We start from the raw sequence: 19,255 nt of genomic DNA on the forward strand, positions 1-19,255 counted from the left end.
TTTTGCCTTATCCTGGGACATGAGCCTCCTGAAGACTGGGTGCACATGCAGGGACTTCTTGGTTTCTGTAGGGTCCCAAGTATTTGTTCCATTGAGGTTTTTCACATTTCAAAGGTACACATTTCTTCTCAAGACTGTTCCAGATAATCTTGAAGAATTAATCACATGTTTGTGTATATATTGTGTGATTTCTTTGAGGAAAAGTGAAATAGGAGTCTATATGTCTAATAAAGATCTTAATTCAGATATTAGCTTGATTTTTGTCTAGGTTTGATTTATGAAACATCAAAAAAGAATTTAAAAATTTTTAGATTGTTTATAGTCAAAGAAGAATGAAGATTTGAAATAGTGCCCAGACAATTTAGGGTAAAGCAAATGTTTGTCCAAAATACATGGCTAAGGGCCAAAATGTTTCTAGAACCATTTTTTATAAAGCATTGGGTTCCCTGTATACTCGATGATAAAATATGTGAGTTCCGCAAAGGAATTGTACCTAAAAGAAAACAAAAGTTGATTGTATTTCCATAATTTAATTACTACTATTTGGGTTCAATTTCTGTGGTTTATTTTGTTATAAAATATTTATGCTTCATATGGATACCTATTCATATTGTTATTCCATCCCCACTGTTCTTTAGAGATGGCATTTATGGTTGTACATGTAATACCCATTGTTTGAAAGGCTTGTAAAGTGTTTTCACCACTGGTGGTGGTGGGCTTTGACGTTGATAGTAAGTATAGGTTTTTGCTGATAGAAATAAATCTATGATGTTGCTGTTTCATTACCTGATGAATAGGCTACATTTCTGCAAGTGGAATTACCAGGTTACCAGGTGTATGACAAGATATGAGCCCCAGTAGGAATTTTTATTGCATCGTATCAAATTTCACCCCAGAAAAATGGTACCAAAAGGGTTCTTTAACACTTTGCTTACCACATTTAGTACTTTAAGAATTTGTTACATCATCTAGTGTGGAGAATGTTAAAGCTCCCTCCCTAATTTAATCACTGGTTTGAAAGCCATAGTTCAAATTAAGAATGATTCCTAAATGCCATTTTTAGACTTGAGTAAGATTTTAAATATCATGTGCATGTTATAATAATAATTGAAGAAACAAATGTGTGTTTGCAGCTTTCTTCTGAGACTAAGATTATGTTTCTGTAATTCACTTTGTGTGATACTATGGAGAATAGGTCAGAAAATAAAGGCAGGAGGCTGTGTGCTCAGTTGTTTGTTTTTTAGCTGGTTTACAAATTCTTTCCTGAAAGGTCTTTTTGTTGTTGTGTTGTTTTTTAAGTAATTATAATGAAGGGAAACAAAAAGCAGATTGAGAATGAGTATATATCTTAGATCTGGGGAGATAGCATAGAAAAATGGTTCTTATTGACTCATGGCTTAATTTTTAAAATATGTAGGCCAGTGTTACTTTATAAATTACCAGTATTGATTTGAGTGCTTTGCCAGTCAGTTTAGTGCATGTAAGAAACTTCGTTAATTTCTGAAGTCACATGTGTACTCTGCCCTAGGAGCTCAAGTTTGGTAGAAGCATGTGTGTGTTACATTTAGCTTACTCCTTTAATTAAAACCATGCTTCGTTCCCAGTTTTTATAGAATTGTGGGAAAATTCTGGAGTTGGTATTCTACCAGAAATGACCAAGGTTTGCATGGGGGCAAGGTGCCCAGCCATTCAGGGTTTAGAATGAAGCTCTAACAGCCCGCAGTTACAGGACCTGCTCAGTCTGAAGGGCGTCTTAGGGATAATCAGTGGTGCGGTGAGGTGCTCAGCCATAGAGGAATTTGACTTGCTGGCCTTTGGCACTAAGTTAGTTAGTGCCTCAATCTGGGTAGGTGGGCCAGGGGGTTATTTTGTTAAGCCTCGGCATGTTGTAGAAGAAAATACAAAATTATAGGAAGTTTTAGAATAAACCTTGAACGTAAAGGCCATGTGTTTACCATCTGTGGCCCTGAATCCAGTCAAGCCATGGAGTTGCTAAATTCACCCACTCCTGGTCTTTTAAGGTTTTGCTTCAGTGAAAGATGAAGAATCCTGATACATAGAACATAGCCTTACCTCTCACCCGGCCTCCAGAGTTTGAATGTGCAGAGAGGTTAAGGATTCTGCCTGGGTTACAGAGGAACACTCTGCATAATAGGAGCTGCAACACCAGTCCTTTACTCTTTGTCTGGTGCTCCTGCTTGGCAACTATATTTCACAATTTAAGTGCTATACCGTGTATACACTCAAATTGTGTATTGCTTAGGTGAGTCTTAAGGAGCACTCACTGGGTTAGAAAATACTACAGCATCTACTCACTGCTTATCTAAAAAAATGATCTATGAAAGATCCACCCTGTCATCATTTCAATAAATCTGGGCCTTTAGAAGCCAGCTATAGGGTGGGGGGGGGGCTGGTTGACCTCTTCCACACATAGGAGCCTAACTTGGTTCCAAGGGCCAGCAAGTCAAAGAAAGGGGGTTAGATGTTAGTATATAATCTTTAGCCCAGGGGGATAGCATCCACCATAAGAGGAGGTCCCCTCTGGAAGGGATTGTTGGCACCAAGGGCAGCAGTGATGTTTTATCATTATGTTTATGCATAATTATATTCTTCTCTATGAGCTATTTTTATGTCTCTTTTGACAATACCCAGCACAGGTTGAGGTGTAAATGGTACCCAGTGAACCCTTACTAGATTAAATTTGCTCTATAAATTACAGAATAATGTGCATATGTGTTTATGCATTAGAACTGTTGAATTTTCACATTGGAACTCTGTCTAGTGGAGGGGCTCATAAAAAGCTAAGCCTGCCAGTCTTCTTTTGATACAGAACTTAACGTGCAGAAGGATGTGTCCGATGATATTTTCATTTAAAGGCTTGGTGGTATTATCTTACTGATTGAACTTCTGTAACCTGGGTCATTATTCAGAAGTTGAAATGTTATTTCAGAACAGATGTCCTAAGAAAAATCGATCAGTTATACATGACTCTATAGAATTTTGGTCCTGCTTGTGATATGAAGATAGGATTATTTTCATACTGCATATACCTAAATTCATTTGTCTCAGATATCATAGCCAACTGAGGAAAATGTGGTCTGATTTTACATAAATGAGCAAAAATCTTGAAGTTTTAGAAGAAGATCCAGAAATTCCAGTTAGGCATGGCGGTCCATGCCTATAATCCTTGTGCTCTGTAAGGCTGAAGCAGAAAGATTGCAGGTTCAGGCCCAGCCTGGGCAACTGGGAAACCTTAGACTCTTTCTAAAAGCAAAAAAAGATCTGTAGCTCAGTGCAAGCACTTTGGATTCAGTCGCCAGTACCAGAAAGTCATTACTTTTTGAATTCGTGTATCTGGGTAGAAAGGGTCTCTGCTCACATACAACTCATTGACAGTGGTGTGTGCAAGTTGAATCTGAAGGAAGTGACAGTGACAGGTAGTGTGTATATAGTGTGACTGACGGTGATGTTCTGGACATGATGTGGAGAGCTGAGAATACTGATGGAGAAAGGAAGAGCTCTGTGCAAGACTTTGTCCACCGTTAGGATGCAGTTCTTACAAATGGGCTCCCATAGTGTATGAGACTTTCTACTCTTATGTAGAAATTTGGTTAAAATTGCATGTGGATTCAAAGTGTTAAATGTGGTTGTTATTAAAGAATATGAGGAGAGAAAACTAACATGCAGGAAGCCCTTGAGGTCTTTCAAGTTCGTGTGGGTTGCACATTGCCTTAGTCCTCAGGGCAGTCTTCAGATGATGGGCAGCAGGGGACGGGGTGGTTGGGCACTAGGTCTTTTGTTGTTAAGTATCTTAGAAACACATCAGCCCAGGGCTTAGCACTCATGAAATTGCCTTTTTTTTTAAAATTTTATTTATTTATTTTTACTACAGTCTGCCTCTCCGTTCTGCCCTTCTCTCATGCGTGCCTTTCATGCTAGACTGTGAGCTCCTGCAGGCAGAACTGTGCCGTGTTTGTTCTTGCTCCCAGTCTGCCGTAGCCTTTTCTGGGTAGGCTCAGGAGGTTTGGATCTCATTCCTGTATGATCTTGGAAGTGGGCCCACCTGCTATGTGGGTCTGCAGTGAGAACATCATTTCTTCTGCGAGTATGTGTGCGTATGGGTTGCTCTCATTAGGTGGGGCCTGCCCTCACCGGTTACACAGAAATCACCCGCACCACGCGGTAGTCCTGCTTCTGTGATGAGAAACTCAAGCGTTGAAGAGCTGGTGGACAGTGGACACTACCACTTGCATTCGGCACTTGTTGGCACTGCTGTGCTTCTCCCTCCCCTCTTTTTCCCTTTTCATTTTCCACACAGATACATATTTTAAAATTTGGGGGCAAAACCTAAAAATTTAGGGTACATTATACTCTGAACCTAGGATAGTATTTATTACTCCAGTTTCTAATTGCATCTTTTTTGTCATCTTCTAAAAATAAATTGCAGACATTATATTTTGTGTTTGCAGTGTCTTTTAATCCAGATAATTCCTCTAGTTCTCTTCTGTCTTTAAAAAAAATTTTTTTTCCTTGATTTTCCAAACATAACTTGATTTGATTCCCTAACTACACCACTTAAATTATGAGGGGTAAGGAAATTAAAAGTTGTATGTGTAGGATTCGCCTTATATACTTGGTGTAATTCGAGGTAACTCTTGCTACTACATCACTTTTCCTTTCCCCTTCTATTGAAAATCCCTCGGTTTAGTAAGAGTGCCACTCTTTTTGCTAGTATTGAAGACACAGAAGACTAAACGTGCTGTCATTTTTTGATGGTTACTTCACCACATCCGCGGTGGGAATACGATAATGGAGTTAGGAGAACCCTTCCGTATTAAAGGCTGGCTGTTGATGTAATGTGAACAGAACTTGGTATTAAATACCAAATCTGAATACTGTCATTTGAGGTAGAGGCTCACACCTGTAAACTTGAGAGTAAGAAGTAACTTGGTCTGTGGAAGGAGGGTTTGTGCCAGGGAATTGTGGCTGCTTTTGGTAAAATGATTCTGCATTTCCATCTTTCTGAATTAAACATGTGAGCCTATAATGTTCTTCATTATGCCTGTGAGATGTTAAACATAACAGTCACTTTTTGAAGTCATGATTTCTCCTTTTTGATTTTACTCATCTAGAAGGAGCTGGCAAACAACCCTGACTGTCCTCAAATGTGTGCTTATAAACTGGTGACCATCAAATTCAAGTGGTGGGGGCTACAAAATAAAGTAGAAAACTTCATCCAAAAGGTAAGATCTGTTCAAACATCCAAACTTGGGTCAGGATTTGAAATTACACACTAATGGGAAATCTTTTACTAATCTTTTTCTCCTTTATGAGGTGAAAATTATTATTCCTATATAACTTATTTCTGCTTTTTTTTAATCTGTAGAAACAGTAGAGACTGATGCTAGAAGAGGTTTTAAGGGGCTTCCCTTTGGGGTAGCCCATAGCAGTTTTTTATTCAAGATGGTTTCCTGAGAGATTGCCCAGCCCTTCTGTAAAGAGCATTTCCCATGTACAGCATGTTCCCAAGGGCCCTGGCCTGGGCCCGGCTGGATGGAGAGGGCAGTCTTTGCCTCTCTTACCTGTTTCCCACACCCCTCTCTGTGACATCACTTTGTCATTTTCGGTGGCTTCTATAACAGGTTCTCACTGAAGACGAGTGTAGTCAGAATTACAGTGATAAGATCTTAGGGTTCACATTTCTGTCTTTGTTTTTATATGTCTTCTTTATTAAAGTGAAAGTAACAGGCAGTCAGATCCAGGAAGAAAGGAGAATTGCAGTTGTATAAATGGGTGTGGTTATAATAGAGTGCTTTTCCAGTATGCATGAGTCTCCAGATTCGATCCCTAGTACCATAAAACAACAAAAATACATGTGGTTATAAATACACAAGGGGCGTGGAAAGTTGCCTTGACACTTTTTCTGCAATATGAGTATTTATTTCATTATCGTTATAAAGACACTCCCATTCTGTCTGATTCCCACAACTAGTTGGGCCTATATTTCACTATAACTTTTCTACTTTTGTACTGTAGCTACTGTAACATTTGAAAAGAAAAAGACCCCAAAGTGCTGGAAACCTTACTTATTCTTGGTGCTGCTTGCACTTGGCCCATGGTAGCACACTAAATATTGGCTTCATTCCTTTTGAATCATAGTAACAGATTACCAACACAGTCCTGATGAATAGAAGTCACTTGAGTGATTGATAAAGTCTTTTCTGTTCATGGAAAACTTAAAAAGTTGAAGTTTGTCCAGATGTGTTCATTGTTTGTGTGCTTTTTCTCGTGGGAAAATATGAATACAACTTAAATGATTTAGAAATTAAAGCCCCTGTTTGTATTTATGGTTTTATATATTATAGTGACAGTAGCATGTAGCACAGAAACTTAGTGGTATATATATGTGATACTCAGTTGTTACTTTAGTAAGACATCTTTATCCCAAAGAACCCAGAGCTATTTTCTTTGACTCCATTACTATATTCCACCTCATGATACTCCTTCGACATGCAAAAAGGTGAAGAATGACAATGTTAGTTTCATAGCAGAAGAAAATCTAGTTTGCCCTTTGCCCATTGATATTTAGAAAAGATAAAAATAGATTGGGCGCAAACTAGTATGTTAGATAAGATTGTGCACACCATAGTTTTTAGTTTCTACTAGATCATTACACCTTTGTCAAAGGAGATTACTTCCCATTTCATAGAGAAAGTTTTTATTTTGCTGTACAGAATTACAAGATGAAGTTCAGGTTTCCAGTAATCCATACAGAATTGTCTTTTCAAATGAAGCATGTGTAAATTTCATGAGTTGGGATGTATAAAGTTAATATGTCATTGATCTTAGGTTTTTGCCTTCTTATGCTGCTCTTCTTTGTTTTTAAAGCAAGAAAAAAGGATATTTACAAACTTTCATCGCCAGCTCTTTTGTTGGATTGACAAGTGGATTGATCTGACGATGGAAGACATTAGGAGAATGGAAGATGAGACTCAGAAAGAACTAGAAACAGTAAGACTTACCTTCCTGTGGGACTTCTCTCCTTGTCTCTCTTTCTAAAACTACAAGCTTAGGGAGGATAGCCTCACAGTTAGGTATGCTCTCAGAAGCTATTTCTTCATCAAAATAGTTTCTTAGACATTAGTAATGTCTTGATGGGTACTGATACCCCTTTTGTTGAGAATTTATCACCTGTAAAATGTTCATTGGCTTTGTATCCCTTCTTACACGTAAGTTCCCTGAGATGGTACCTGGTTCACAGTCCTTTTAGACTCACTTTATCAGACCAAGATGTAAGGCTCCCTCCTCTGTGGATAGAGTAAGGCTAATATTGTCACTAATCCTAGAAATGCCTTCTCCTTTCCTCTGCTATCTATGAATTCTTTTTTCTTTGCAACTTTTAGGCAGGTTTGAGTGATGCCCTAGCAGAAGGCCAGCATGCTCGAACTCCTCCCTGCTGCCAGTGAGCAGGCTCTGCAACCAGTGGGTGTCTCACCTCTCTCAGGGATGGATTCTTCCTTGGCTGGCTCTTGCATGTGTCTGGTTTTGTTTTTGCCCTGGGCCATGCTTTTCTGTAGTTGGCAGTGAGTGAGGAACCCAAAGAATGTCCAGGACTCGTGAGTGGTTTCTATGCAGTCACCTCTTGTCCTGCCAGCAGGCCCAGCTCTGGAAGCCCTGCAGGTGTGTCTGACAGATGCCCCCATGAGAGGCAGATACTCCATTTAAGCACTGGAGAGCGGCAGTGAATCACATTCTGTGGCACAGAAGGAAATGTATTTCTCTAGCACAGTGCATTGTAAAGACTCAATGTCTAAATTAGCTTACTTTTGGTGATTGCAGCAGGTCTGCTTCTAATTAGCTTTATACAAACCTTCTGAGAAGACTAGGGCATATTTTCGTTATAAGGCAATAAAATGTTTTAACCTTATCTTATACATAAAGTAAACTATAGGCAGACTTCAATTTATGAATGGATTGTGCCCCAGATTTTTTTTCAGTTGATTGTTTGGAATTTGGAACATACTTTCCCATAGGAACAACATTGTAATTGGGGTTTACTTTCTGAACCGGCCAGTAGAAAACCTCCTTGGCCTCAGTTTCTTATACTAATGGTAGAACTCCAAGTTCTGGATCTTTGGAGCAGGATGATAAAATTGCAAGAGTGGAAGATCTCCCTTTGCTCCCTTATTTTTAGGCTGGCATGGATATTTGGACAGGATCTTAAGTGCAGCCTACCTTTCTTTCCATGCCGCTCACCTACTTCAGTTCCCTTTCTCAGCCGTCACTAAGAATTCACCCCTATCACCAGACCACCCAGGTGAATCCCTTTTCTCCTGCCCTACCTGGTTTGCTCCCTGCAAGCAGCTGACGTTCACTGCTCAGAGTGGCTGCCTTGTTACCACATTAACACTAAGCACATGACACAGCACCGCATTTTCAATAAGGATTTACCCACACCAAGAGAAAACAGGAATCAGATTTGTTTTGGTTGGTCCAGACCCTCAGAAAGAACCCTTCTCTTGTTTGTTTTATTTGCCCAAAAACTGTCACATAGAACATTCACCTTGACCAGTCAACTTGCATATAGTCTTCTTTGGTGTGGCTCTGAGCTCTGCCTGTGTCTCAGCCCACTGGGTAGAACTTGGCTGATACCTGTTCTTTCCCTGCTCTCAGTGTCTCTGCAAGTGCTCAGTCAGGAGGTTCCTGAGCTCACTGTGGTCCGTGTCCACACAGTGAGGACCCCTGCACACACACGCAGGTGGACACACGCAGGTGGCTGCTCTTGTTTCCACTTGTGGCAGTGAGCCTGCAGACTCGGCTCCTTCTCCATGTGGGTCAGTTGGGAATTGGAACCTACACTTGAGAAGAAGGTCTAAGACAGGAAACTGCACACAATTTAAAAACCCAATTTATGGAGCTGGGGTTATAGTTCAGCAGCACAGTGCCTGCCTGGCAAGTGCAAGATTGTGAGTTTGATTCCCAGTACCAAAAATAAAATAAATAAATACAAACTCTGTTTATTAGTATCATCATTCTTGGACCCTCTTGTGGCTCAAACTGACTAATTCTTCATGAAATTGGTATAACTCAGTTGGGCTTGCAGACAGAATATAGCAGTTTCGTTGTTCAATATGTCAGCAACATTTAGTGACGTTTCAGCATTGGATGCTGATCATCTTAATATTAAACCCTACGTAAGTCGAGTCATTGAAGAGTGCTTAATTCCCCTGGCATTGCTGCTGCTTAGAGCATCTTCAGATTTGTGCACATCTCCAGAATGTGGTGAGGAACACTCTGGAAACTCCCACCTTCTGAAGGGTATCTAATGCTTTAACTCCTACCCCATCAGAAATTTATTGAGTCCTTGAGGTCATTTTTCTCTATACCTGCTGGAAGAATTTGGCCCAATTGATGCTCTTAGTTCACAGACATTTTTAAGCATTGGCTTGCTTGTTGCTGGTTATGGTGATACACACCTGTAATCCCAGCACTTCGGAGGCTGAGGCAGGAGGATTGCTGCGAGTTTGAGGCTAATAAGTAAGTTCAGTGTCAGCCTGAACTGCATAGTGAGACCCTGTCTCAAAAAAAGGAGAAAAAAAAAAATGGCTTTCATGCTCCCAAATGGGTTTTGGCTCTGGGAATAAGGCCTGGTATCTTGAGAGGTTGGACCCAAGAGGAGCAGCCTTCCCTGTGGTTCCTTAGAAACCTGGTGGGGTGAGACCTGGCCACTGAATGGGTTGGTGGCATCATTCTTGTTCTCTGCTGGCACTTTCCTAGGGAGGAGGGGGAAGTGGATGTTTATAAATGTGTTTGTTGTGTTTATTTCTTCTGTGTCTCTTGATTTTCCCATTGAATATTTATTTTGCTTGTCTGTAGACTATTAAAAATGCCTGGCCCTTCCTTTTAATCACTTTATTCTACATTGCTTACGACATGTTATTCCTTTGCTTGCTTCTTTCTTTCAGTCTTTCTCTTCTATAACTTTCCTTTAATGGACTCTGAGAGACCTGGCCTTAATATGAGTAGAGCTGACCACACCGTATAACTTCCTGCCTGGTTTAGGAACTGTGAAACTGTAGGCCAGACCTTTGTGCATCTTTTTCACATTGTATTGGCAAACAGTTCTTTTTATCTGCTGGTGACTTTGATAATTTCAAATCAACCTGCAGGTATTTGTTTCCTAGATATAAAAGTATATCTGTATTTTCTGTAAGGAAAGAAAACCTTTGCAAGATTATCAGGGGGACCTCAGTATAATTGTTCATGTGGGTATGGTTATATCCAGGCAGCCGTCATTTCATAATCTCTTCTGGGTCTTTTTTCTCCCTTTGCTTTGCTAACTCCTGCTTAGAGGTTGATTTCAGCAGCTCATGATTTTATTTTACATTTAGATGCGTAAGAAGGGTTCCGTCCGAGGCACTTCGGCTGCTGATGCCTAGATGAGTCCCCTCTAGGGTCAGAGACAATATCAAACTGTGTAAGTGAATACCTCGGTAAAAAGAATGTTTAAAAACCTGTACCTTTTTGGTGATGGGAAGTTAACTTGCTGAGCACAGAGGGTGTAAGTGTTAAACAAGGTCTTTAGAATGTAAAAGAGATATTTTAGAAATTGATAATCAATATTTGAGTTCTTCCGTGACAGTTGTTTCTATGGAACAGGTTAAATGTAGCAGTCCCTGGCCAGTTCATGGTGTTAACAGGCAACAAATTGGCCACCTGTGGACTTGTTCATCATGTAGCATTGTCCTGGAAGCTGGCTTTTTTGTTAGTTGACTAACTTGTTTCTTAGTAAAGCCAGGATATAGTAAGGATATATGTAAAAGCATTTTAAAATCAAACAGATCATTCACTCCTAAGAGCCAACCTCAGGCATTGACTTGGTGAACTTTTGTCTGTGCACCACAAAGTCTTCATGTTTAAACTTTATTTAATTTGCAGTTAGTTTTTACTTTGCTTTTAACTTAGTGTATAAGACATTTCACCTACATGCCCAATTAACAGACTTCTGTAGATGGGAAAAAGAGTGTCAAAATGTACCCCACCTACTGAAACCAGTGTGGGTAAGCAGAAGTATCCATTACACAGCCATAACTTGTAAATACTGAATTACGATGTTCATTAAGAGAAAGGACAGTGTGTGTGTAGCTCTTCATTGTGATTCTTTTCTGTTCCATTGTGTTTCTTTGCTGCCCTATTCCGTGAGCTACCTGCTCTTTAATGGTTGAATGTGAGATAAACATGTTGAGTTAGCGGCAAATAAGAACAGACTGACTTCCAAGATTTCTGGAAAGCTTACTCTTTAAACTCAGTGTTCATTTAAAATTTTTTTATTATTGTTTTTATTAAGTTCTAAGTTTTTATGATTTATTTCTGCTTATGATTTATTTTCACCCTGATAAAAGAAAATGTTATACTAGTAGACCAAAGAGACTAAAAATGTGAAGGTACCGTAATTGGGATACATTTTCTGCCAAAAGTTCTGCCACATCAAGAGCTTTTGCCTGGAGAGTGTATGACAAGCTGCTGTCTAGCGTTTTCTTTCTCTGTATTTTAACACATTTTGTACTTTTGACTTTTTTTTTACAGTTACGTAATCAAGGTCAAGTGAGGGGAACAAGCGCAGCCAGTGACGAGTGAAGAAGAATCTGACCAGAATCTTGCAGTGTTGACGTTTCCGACGTGTGCTTGTGATGACATACACACACACACACAGGTTCCCAGCCACATGTGTATATGTGTGTGTATGTTTGTGGCTGTATATAGAGGCATGTAGAGCTACAGACCCAGGTGCACACGTGTGTATATATGTACATACAGACATACTGAGGGATTAGTACAATTTCTCCAAAGTACTGTACCTATCGTGAGCAAGAATGCAGAAGAAAATATTTTCAATATATATACCTGGAACAGATTTTAATAATTATCAGAGTAATCCCATTAATGGACAAATTGATTGCAATGTGATACTAGCTGGTATGTTTCATAAATGTCTTGTGGACCAATATATATATATATATATATAAAACATTTTGTTATTCTTCTGTTCTTTTAAATCAGTCTCTTACAAATTTTTATTTTAGTCATATAAGCAACAGACTCCCACAGAAAGATTTCTTCAAAATCTTTTGGTATTCCATTGAATCTGGAATGTAAACTCAATGTATTTATAGCTATTTATTTCTGGATGGTCATTATCTTCCAGCCAAATTTGACAATATCTGTTAAGAGTAAAGTTATAGACTAGTTTTTACTACTTTGCTCTGAGAGAAAAATCCTTTTAGAAGAATTTTCTGATTTTTATTGGATTTTTGTATTTTAAATTTCAAGTATTTTTCTATACCAAATCTAGCAAAGATGGAGAAGACAGTTTGTGATTTGTAATAAGCACTAGAAAATTTCCAGGCTTTTGTTAGACAAAAAAATAATTTAACAAAGATGTTAATCTTATGGGTATTATAGGCCATGTGGGAAAATTGGAAGAATAGCATTTCAGAAATGACTGTTTTCTACAGTTGTAGCATAAAAACTATGCAAATGGTCTAGATTCCTAGTAGCTTTTATAGGAGGATATAGTGATGACATTTCATTCTCTTCATGTAGCCATAGACTTCGGGGCGAGATGCTGACTCTCAGCTAGGACTAGTATGAGACGCAGCACAGGATTTGGCTGCATACTGTTAGAGGCCAGTGGCCTTCTGATTCTGTGTGTGCTCTTTAGTAGGATATCAAGGAACACATCCTGCAGAGGTGTCATGAAAATGCTTGTTAGAAGTTGCTGCCACCTTTTTTTTTTTTAAAGAAAGAACAGTGGCTGGGTACGGTTTTATACCACCTTTCTCTGTCTGTAATTTTTTCCTGTCAGTCTCGGGAGCTTGAGTAGAATGATATTGTTGAAGCCTTCAGGTCACAAACTGTCTTCTTTAACTTTCCGGCCTTTCTAAAACATGCCAAACCCTGCAGTCCAATCACATTAGTAATCTGATTTGCTGACAGCCCTGCCTTCCTTGCTCCCTCATTTTCCCACATGTCCTGTGTCCCCCCTGGAGTGATGGCAGCGAGTGGGACAGTGGTGTTTACAGTCACTGCTGCATTGTGGTATGCTGTTGTCTTCACAACAAATTCCACATTTCCTGTGTCCTTGGTGTACTCAGGATAAGGACTGATGTTTACTCTCTGGGCACTGTGGTAAGATAGGTTTTATCAAAGCATTGTTGTTTTGCAAAGTGGTTCAAGGAAGATCATTGCTAATTTTGTGGATTAGAGTCTAGCCCTCTCCCTTTAATGAACCTAAGTCTCACTGGCATCTGTAGTCTCACGGGGAGCTTGGGCACACATGAAAATGAGAGCCCAGCACATGGATTTTAATGTTTTTCTAACAACTGTGGAGATTTGAGGGGACGTGTGGTGAATGTAAAATACCTAGTTGACTTGGCAGTCTCTCATGTAAATTACAGTAAAACAGTAAATGAAATTTAAACAAAAATAAATTTGATCACAAAATGCCATTTGTGTACTTGAGTGGTTGTTTCTCTGGTGTCACATCTGGCTCAGAACACCGTGGACCACTTCTCTGCTACATTTTCAAGGCTTCTCTTTAATTTGTGGCACTCTCACCCTGGGGAAAGTAAAGTTGTTATTTTTGGGTTTTTTTTTGTTTGTTTGTTTGCTTTTTTAATTATAAACTTAATCTTGAACTGTAGCCATGCTACCCTTAAGTTATGTTTGGTTTTGTAAATAATTTTGTCGTTAAAAGCCAAGTGGTGAGTTAAAGAGTGTATATATCATTAGTGTCAGGTTTTTAAACATTATTTTAAAGGGAGAAATAAGGAAAATCTATAATATTCTTAAAAGTATTCCAAGGTTTTACTTGTAGATTCTGTTCTTTTTCAAGACTTTGGCTTTGGTTTGGGATTAATTTTTCCTCACCTCTTCAAAATATTATCATTTCTATTCTGTTATTTCGCAGATGTAAGTCATAGTCTTACAGTTTCAGCATGCATTTTAGAGCTACTCAGTGTTAGAAAAGATGGCCAGCTGTGTGAATGGATTCAGTGTACCGTGTATTTCCAGGGTGCTTGGGGTTTGTTTTTTGAGGTAAGCATCTTGTATTCTGTTTCAGACATGCTGTTTACATTTGTGGTGGCAGTCATTAATGTCCTTAGCAGCCTGAGCATTTTATACTTGCACTTGGGTCTTGCTGGAGGATGTAGGAAGAGTGAAAACAGTGATAGAGTCCAGTGGAGGAGGTAAACTTGTGAGCAGATAAACTTCAAAACTGTATGTTCCTCACAGTTAAGAGTGGAGAGTTGATTGAAATTGAGTGAACATTAAGACACCCTCCTCGTACAGAGAAATACAAAATCTCAGCCCATCGGCTCTTGGACCAGTGCTGGTCCGCATCCCCAGGGTACGCCTGCCGCCTCCCTGAGTCGTGTGCTGCTTAAAACTGTAATGCCCTGTGGTGAGACTGTCCGACACTGTATTACTCTTAACAAGTTTTAGGCCTCGGTGTTTTATTCATTTGGCAATCTACCTCCTAATCAATCTAAGATCCTTGGCCTTTCTGTTGCCTTTCAACTTGTTAAATTTTTAAAGTTTTACAGCTTTCCCTCCTCCAAAAATCCTGTGGCAGAGTAAGCGAAAGGCATGTGCTCACATTCGCTTTGTCTGTCTCCTCTTAGCACTCAGCCAGTCCCAAGGGCACAGTGTGGGATTCCCTGTGACTGCCCATTTGGAAGGAGAGTGCTCTTTGTCTTAGCCTTAGATCTGATCTCATTAGAGTAACAGAATGTTTGAGATGGAGCCTCAGTGGCTCCAGATGGGCTCTTCTAGGTCTGGCTTACTGGACATTTTTGAGTATAGGACTTGGCATGATTGTGAGGGAGGGAGAGTGCCAGAACTCAGGTTTAGATGCTCTGCTGGGCTTGGAGTGACTACTGTCAACAGGGAGTGGTTCCCAGAATCCTGCCAGTGACCCTGGCATTATGTTTCTGACCTAGGAATAATAGTAAGCAGCTGCAGTGGGTTCCTGCAGAGCTAGTTCTCCGGCTGACTTCACTGGGTAGAGAGGTTGCAGCAGTCCTTCAGAAGTCAGAGCCAGGCGGAGGGAGAGCAGTGCATGCCAGCCTGATACCAGCCCTGTGGCTGCTCCTCCCTGGCTGCCGTTTGATGCCCCTGTGCTGGATGTTCATCTGGTTCCCCTTCCCTGTTTCTTAAGACAGCTCGTGCCTCCCTGGAAGGGGTCGGAATCTTGTCTGGGGAGCTGCTGCTGCATGACTTCCTCATTCACACTGTTCCCTTCCACCAAGTTAAATTGTGAGTTAAAATGTGGCCCCTCGGTGAAAAAAGAGTGTCCTCATTTCAGTCAGGCTCTCGTGATGGACAGCTGGGTCTTTGGGATTCCATGTCTTGAGTGATAGTTCTGTTGTGAAGCCGAAGTGTAAAATTCAGCCTGGGGAAACCAGTGGTTCTCTGTCCTGGCTCTGCCTTGAAGTCTTGTGGGGAGCCTTTAAGACACTTGGCCCCCAGTTATCTTTCTGTAACTTGAGATCAGTATATCCCCTTTTCAATGGATAAGGAAAGGGGTTGGGATTCCTGTTCTCTTTCAGAACATTGTTGAGATGGCCACATTCTCTCCAGGTAATCAGATCTATGTCTGTGCTCTGGAGCCCACGCCAAATGCCGCTTTCTGCATGGTTGAATGCCTTAACTTGGAATGATTAGCTCTGTAGATTTCTGCATCCCTCATTTGATTCTTTCAGGCTTGACACTTTGGTTGATAGATGTCATCTTTGAATCTCTAATATGTTCTGTCCCATATGAGCTTGAACACTCTTCAGGGAAGTATCATAGTTGTACCCCAAAGTCACAGTCCTAATAAAAGCTTAGACTCTGAACCTGTGTCTTCTGGTCCACATGTCTGCCTATCCTGTACCAAAAGACCAAGGTTCCTTTTGAGTTCTGGAGTTTGAGCAAGAGGGTCAGTAAGGTCCCATTGCTGCCCTCAGGATTAAAGCTGCAGACTGCCTGGAGCTGGATGGAATTCCGGTAGCCAAAGGTAAAGATGCGATAAGAGAACGGAGAGGGAGCTCCACGCCCACGGTGTCTTCCTCACTTTGTAGACACCTGAATTGGAAGTTTCAGAGACCTTCCAAATGGAGAAGCCTTAAACTCCTTTTGGTCTTTTGTCCTTCAGAATGCACTGTCCTCCCACCAGTAACCACATCATTGGCTCCCACTTGGTGCTTGAGTCTTGAAAGTGTCCCTAGTGAAATCCCTGCCCCCTTGTATGTGCTGGCCTGGGCTACACTCTGACCATCCTCCTGTCTCACACACAGCTCCACAATCTCCCTATAAAAGGCTATGCAGTAAATATTTCTGGTTTGGGCAGCCCTATTGTTTTAGAGCTCTTCAGTTATTCCCTTGTAATGCAAAAACGGCCTGAAGGCAGTAAATTAGAAAGAAGTGTGTCATTTCCAATAAAACTGGAAGTAGACAGTGGGCTGGCTTTGACTGGTGAGTTCATATGTAAATTGTCAATCCCTTACATGGGTCATTGCTTGTATAGCGTTAGCCAGGTTCTGGCATAGTTAACTTTGGGTAACACCCCTGATGGTGCTGGGGTCTGCTCAGATATCTGCATGGCTTCCTGAGTCGCTAGTGGCACTGGTCTTGGAGTGCAGCAGCCAAAGGCAGTGACTGCTGCAAGCCTCATCCTGCCATTAGTGTGACAGAGCCAGTGATGCTTATCTGCCTCCTGGCCTTATGTGTGGTGTTTGCAGGTAACAAAAATCCCCGCTGGTTTCTCTGATACCCTGTCCATGTTGTCCATCTAAGGAAAGGCTTTAAACATCTGATTTCCAACGGGCACGTTGAGTGTTGAAAGGTAGAACTAGGACATGCTGCTGGGAGCTGTTAACAAGAAATATAATGAAGATATAATGCTGGTTAAACTCTTCTCATTTGGCATATTATCTCTGTCTGTTGTCCAGAAAATACCATCTGTGGCTGTTAAACGAAATGCTCTATTGATGCAAAGGTTCGTAGGTGTGCTGTACCTTTTTGTATAATTTAGGTTTAGCTCTTTAGATGCCACTGCTGATTTATTAACCTGGAATTGGCATCATGGCTCCTGATGTGGCCTTGGAAGGCCAAGCCTTTGCCTAGAAAATTGGCCCAGTTTCCCTGAGTCAGTGCTACTCAACCTCGAGTTGAATCTGCTTATTCCTTGGGTTTTTGAGGAGCAGTAAAGCACTGTGACGTGCCTCTGCCTTGTTGATCCTTTATATATTCTGACACCACCTGCTCAATCAGTTGATAGCAGATTTGCCTTGGACTCCAGACAGGGAGGTTCATGAAGTGGAACGAGGAGTGGCTTACAGTGTGTATTAATGTATGTGCTGAACAAAAGCTTTGCCTCTGGGCATCCCATTGCGGGCTGGCTCCTCGCAGCCCAGAACACTGAGAGCTGTTCTCAGCACCACCCGTCCTTTCCCACGGCCTGTGGAGCCTTGAACTGCTGCTCAGCCTGCCAAGTGCCGTCACACCCGTGTCCTTTCAGGAGAGGACCAGCCCCAGGAAGCAACACCAGCTATTCCATTTCTTCAGTCGTCAGGCCTTCCTGCCAAGGATTAGATGGTAAGTGATTTGGGCTTGTGGGCCATAGTGTCTGTGTTGCAGCTCCTTAGCTCTGGTTCTGCAGGATGGAAAGTAACATTATTTATGACATCAGTCAGTTGGCATGGCTGTCAGTAAACTTCAAAGAGGAAGCAGGCTGAATTGGCCTAGCAGCCATAGTTTGCCCGTCCCTTTTCAGCATCTTTCCACAGTTTTGTCAGATTGCAAAAACAATACTAATACCCACCAACACATAATAGTACCTGCTGTGTATCAGGCATTCTTCTAAGCGTAGCTCATAACCAGCCTTGTAGAATCTTCACCACACCCATGTGGTTGGTGCTGTTCCGCCATTTGAAGAGACCAAGGCCCGGCTTAGTGTAGTTTGCCCCAGTTACACACTGAGAGTGGTGGAGCCAGGGCTGTTACCCAGGGGTACCCCAGAGTCACTCAGAACTCCTGCTCTTCCAGCTCCCATCTCACAACTGCGGGCACTGCATGTCTGAGGCATTGACTAAGCGCGGTGTGAGCAACCCTCATAAATTGAGACTCTGTGTTCTTACACACCGGGAACAAGCAAACATCCATGACTGATTCTGCCCGGAGTTGAGAGCCAGGAAATACTACTCCTTAGACTGCGTGAATGCTCCCTCAGTCGCAGTGTCTGGGAGCTCCCAGGCTGGATTCTCCTCAGCAGAGGCCACCTCTTTAGGCTGGGCTATGATTTGGTATTGGTACCATGAGACATGAGGGGTTCTGGTTCTCCCAGACCCGAGCGCTCTGTTTTGAGTGCCCTGGAAGTACTCGTTGGAAGGGCTCCATGGAAATTCTAAAATACATTTGGCAAAGTGGACAGAGGCTGCGGCCTGGAGGAGGAAAAACAAGCCGTGCCTGGAAGGAAACTGGGCCTGTGCGCACAGGGAAGGGCGCTCCAAGGTGTTGGTCAGCATGGTGGATTGCAGGTAGATTCCCCTCACCCTGAATTGTCTTCACTGCTTTTGCTTTACGGGAGACTCTTACTTAAAACTCCTTGTAACGCACGGGGCCTCACCAACAGTTCCCTATACGTGACTGCCTTCTCTGTCTGGGATGAGGTTTTTCAGCTCGGCATCTGGTGGCCCATGAGCTCAGTCCTCTTCCTAGACACATGCCAGAAATCTGAAGGGGGGATTTCAGGATTCCTCCCCGCTCCTTCCAACCCGGCAGCTCAGATTTTCCACTTGTGCAGTTGAGGCCAGCGCTTGCATTTCTGCTGGCGAGCTCCCTGCACATCAGTGCTGGGCCTCAACCAGGGGCTTCTCCCACTTGCTCTGGAATTCACTCCTCACGCAGAGCCCTCAGGCTGTTCCTGAGCCCCATCTCACTCAGTTGGAGGTGGCTTCTTGGGGACTTGGACAGACTGACCCCACCCCTCACTGTGGGTCACCAGGATGAAATGGCGGCGCCTGTGTTTGCTCAGGCGTGTGGGAGCAGGGAAGAGATGTCTGGGCGGGCAAGGAATAGCAGGATTACTGTTGCTTGTGAACAGCTTTGTCCCCTTCCTTCTCTATGTGTCCAGAAAATGCGCTCCGCAATCCTGACTGGTAGTTGTACAGTGAATACAGTTGCTCTCTGTCCACATTAGACTTGGGACTTT

General features: G+C 41.8%; 1 protein-coding gene across 2 annotated transcripts in view; it reads left to right on the forward strand.

The window, feature by feature from the left end:
• Pitpnb (phosphatidylinositol transfer protein beta) overlaps positions 1 to 13,508 on the forward strand; it is a 63,086-nt gene extending 49,578 nt beyond the window's left edge. Inside the window, exons 9-12 of one of the 2 annotated variants that reach the window (XM_003478350.5) lie at positions 5,133 to 5,243; positions 6,889 to 7,011; positions 10,392 to 10,477; positions 11,587 to 13,508. In XM_003478350.5, coding sequence (XP_003478398.1) covers positions 5,133 to 5,243; positions 6,889 to 7,011; positions 10,392 to 10,439 — 282 coding nt within the window. In that variant the 3' untranslated portion in view covers positions 10,440 to 10,477; positions 11,587 to 13,508. The remainder of the gene's footprint in view (positions 1 to 5,132; positions 5,244 to 6,888; positions 7,012 to 10,391; positions 10,478 to 11,586) is intronic. The other variant, XM_005007289.4, reaches the window with a different exon arrangement.
• Positions 13,509 to 19,255: the final 5,747 nt, after the last annotated feature.

Source organism: Cavia porcellus, unplaced genomic scaffold (genome assembly GCF_034190915.1).
Source record: "Cavia porcellus strain 051 isolate PalLab524CR breed Dunkin Hartley unplaced genomic scaffold, mCavPor4.1 scaffold_16, whole genome shotgun sequence".
Taxonomy (NCBI): domain Eukaryota; kingdom Metazoa; phylum Chordata; class Mammalia; order Rodentia; family Caviidae; genus Cavia; species Cavia porcellus.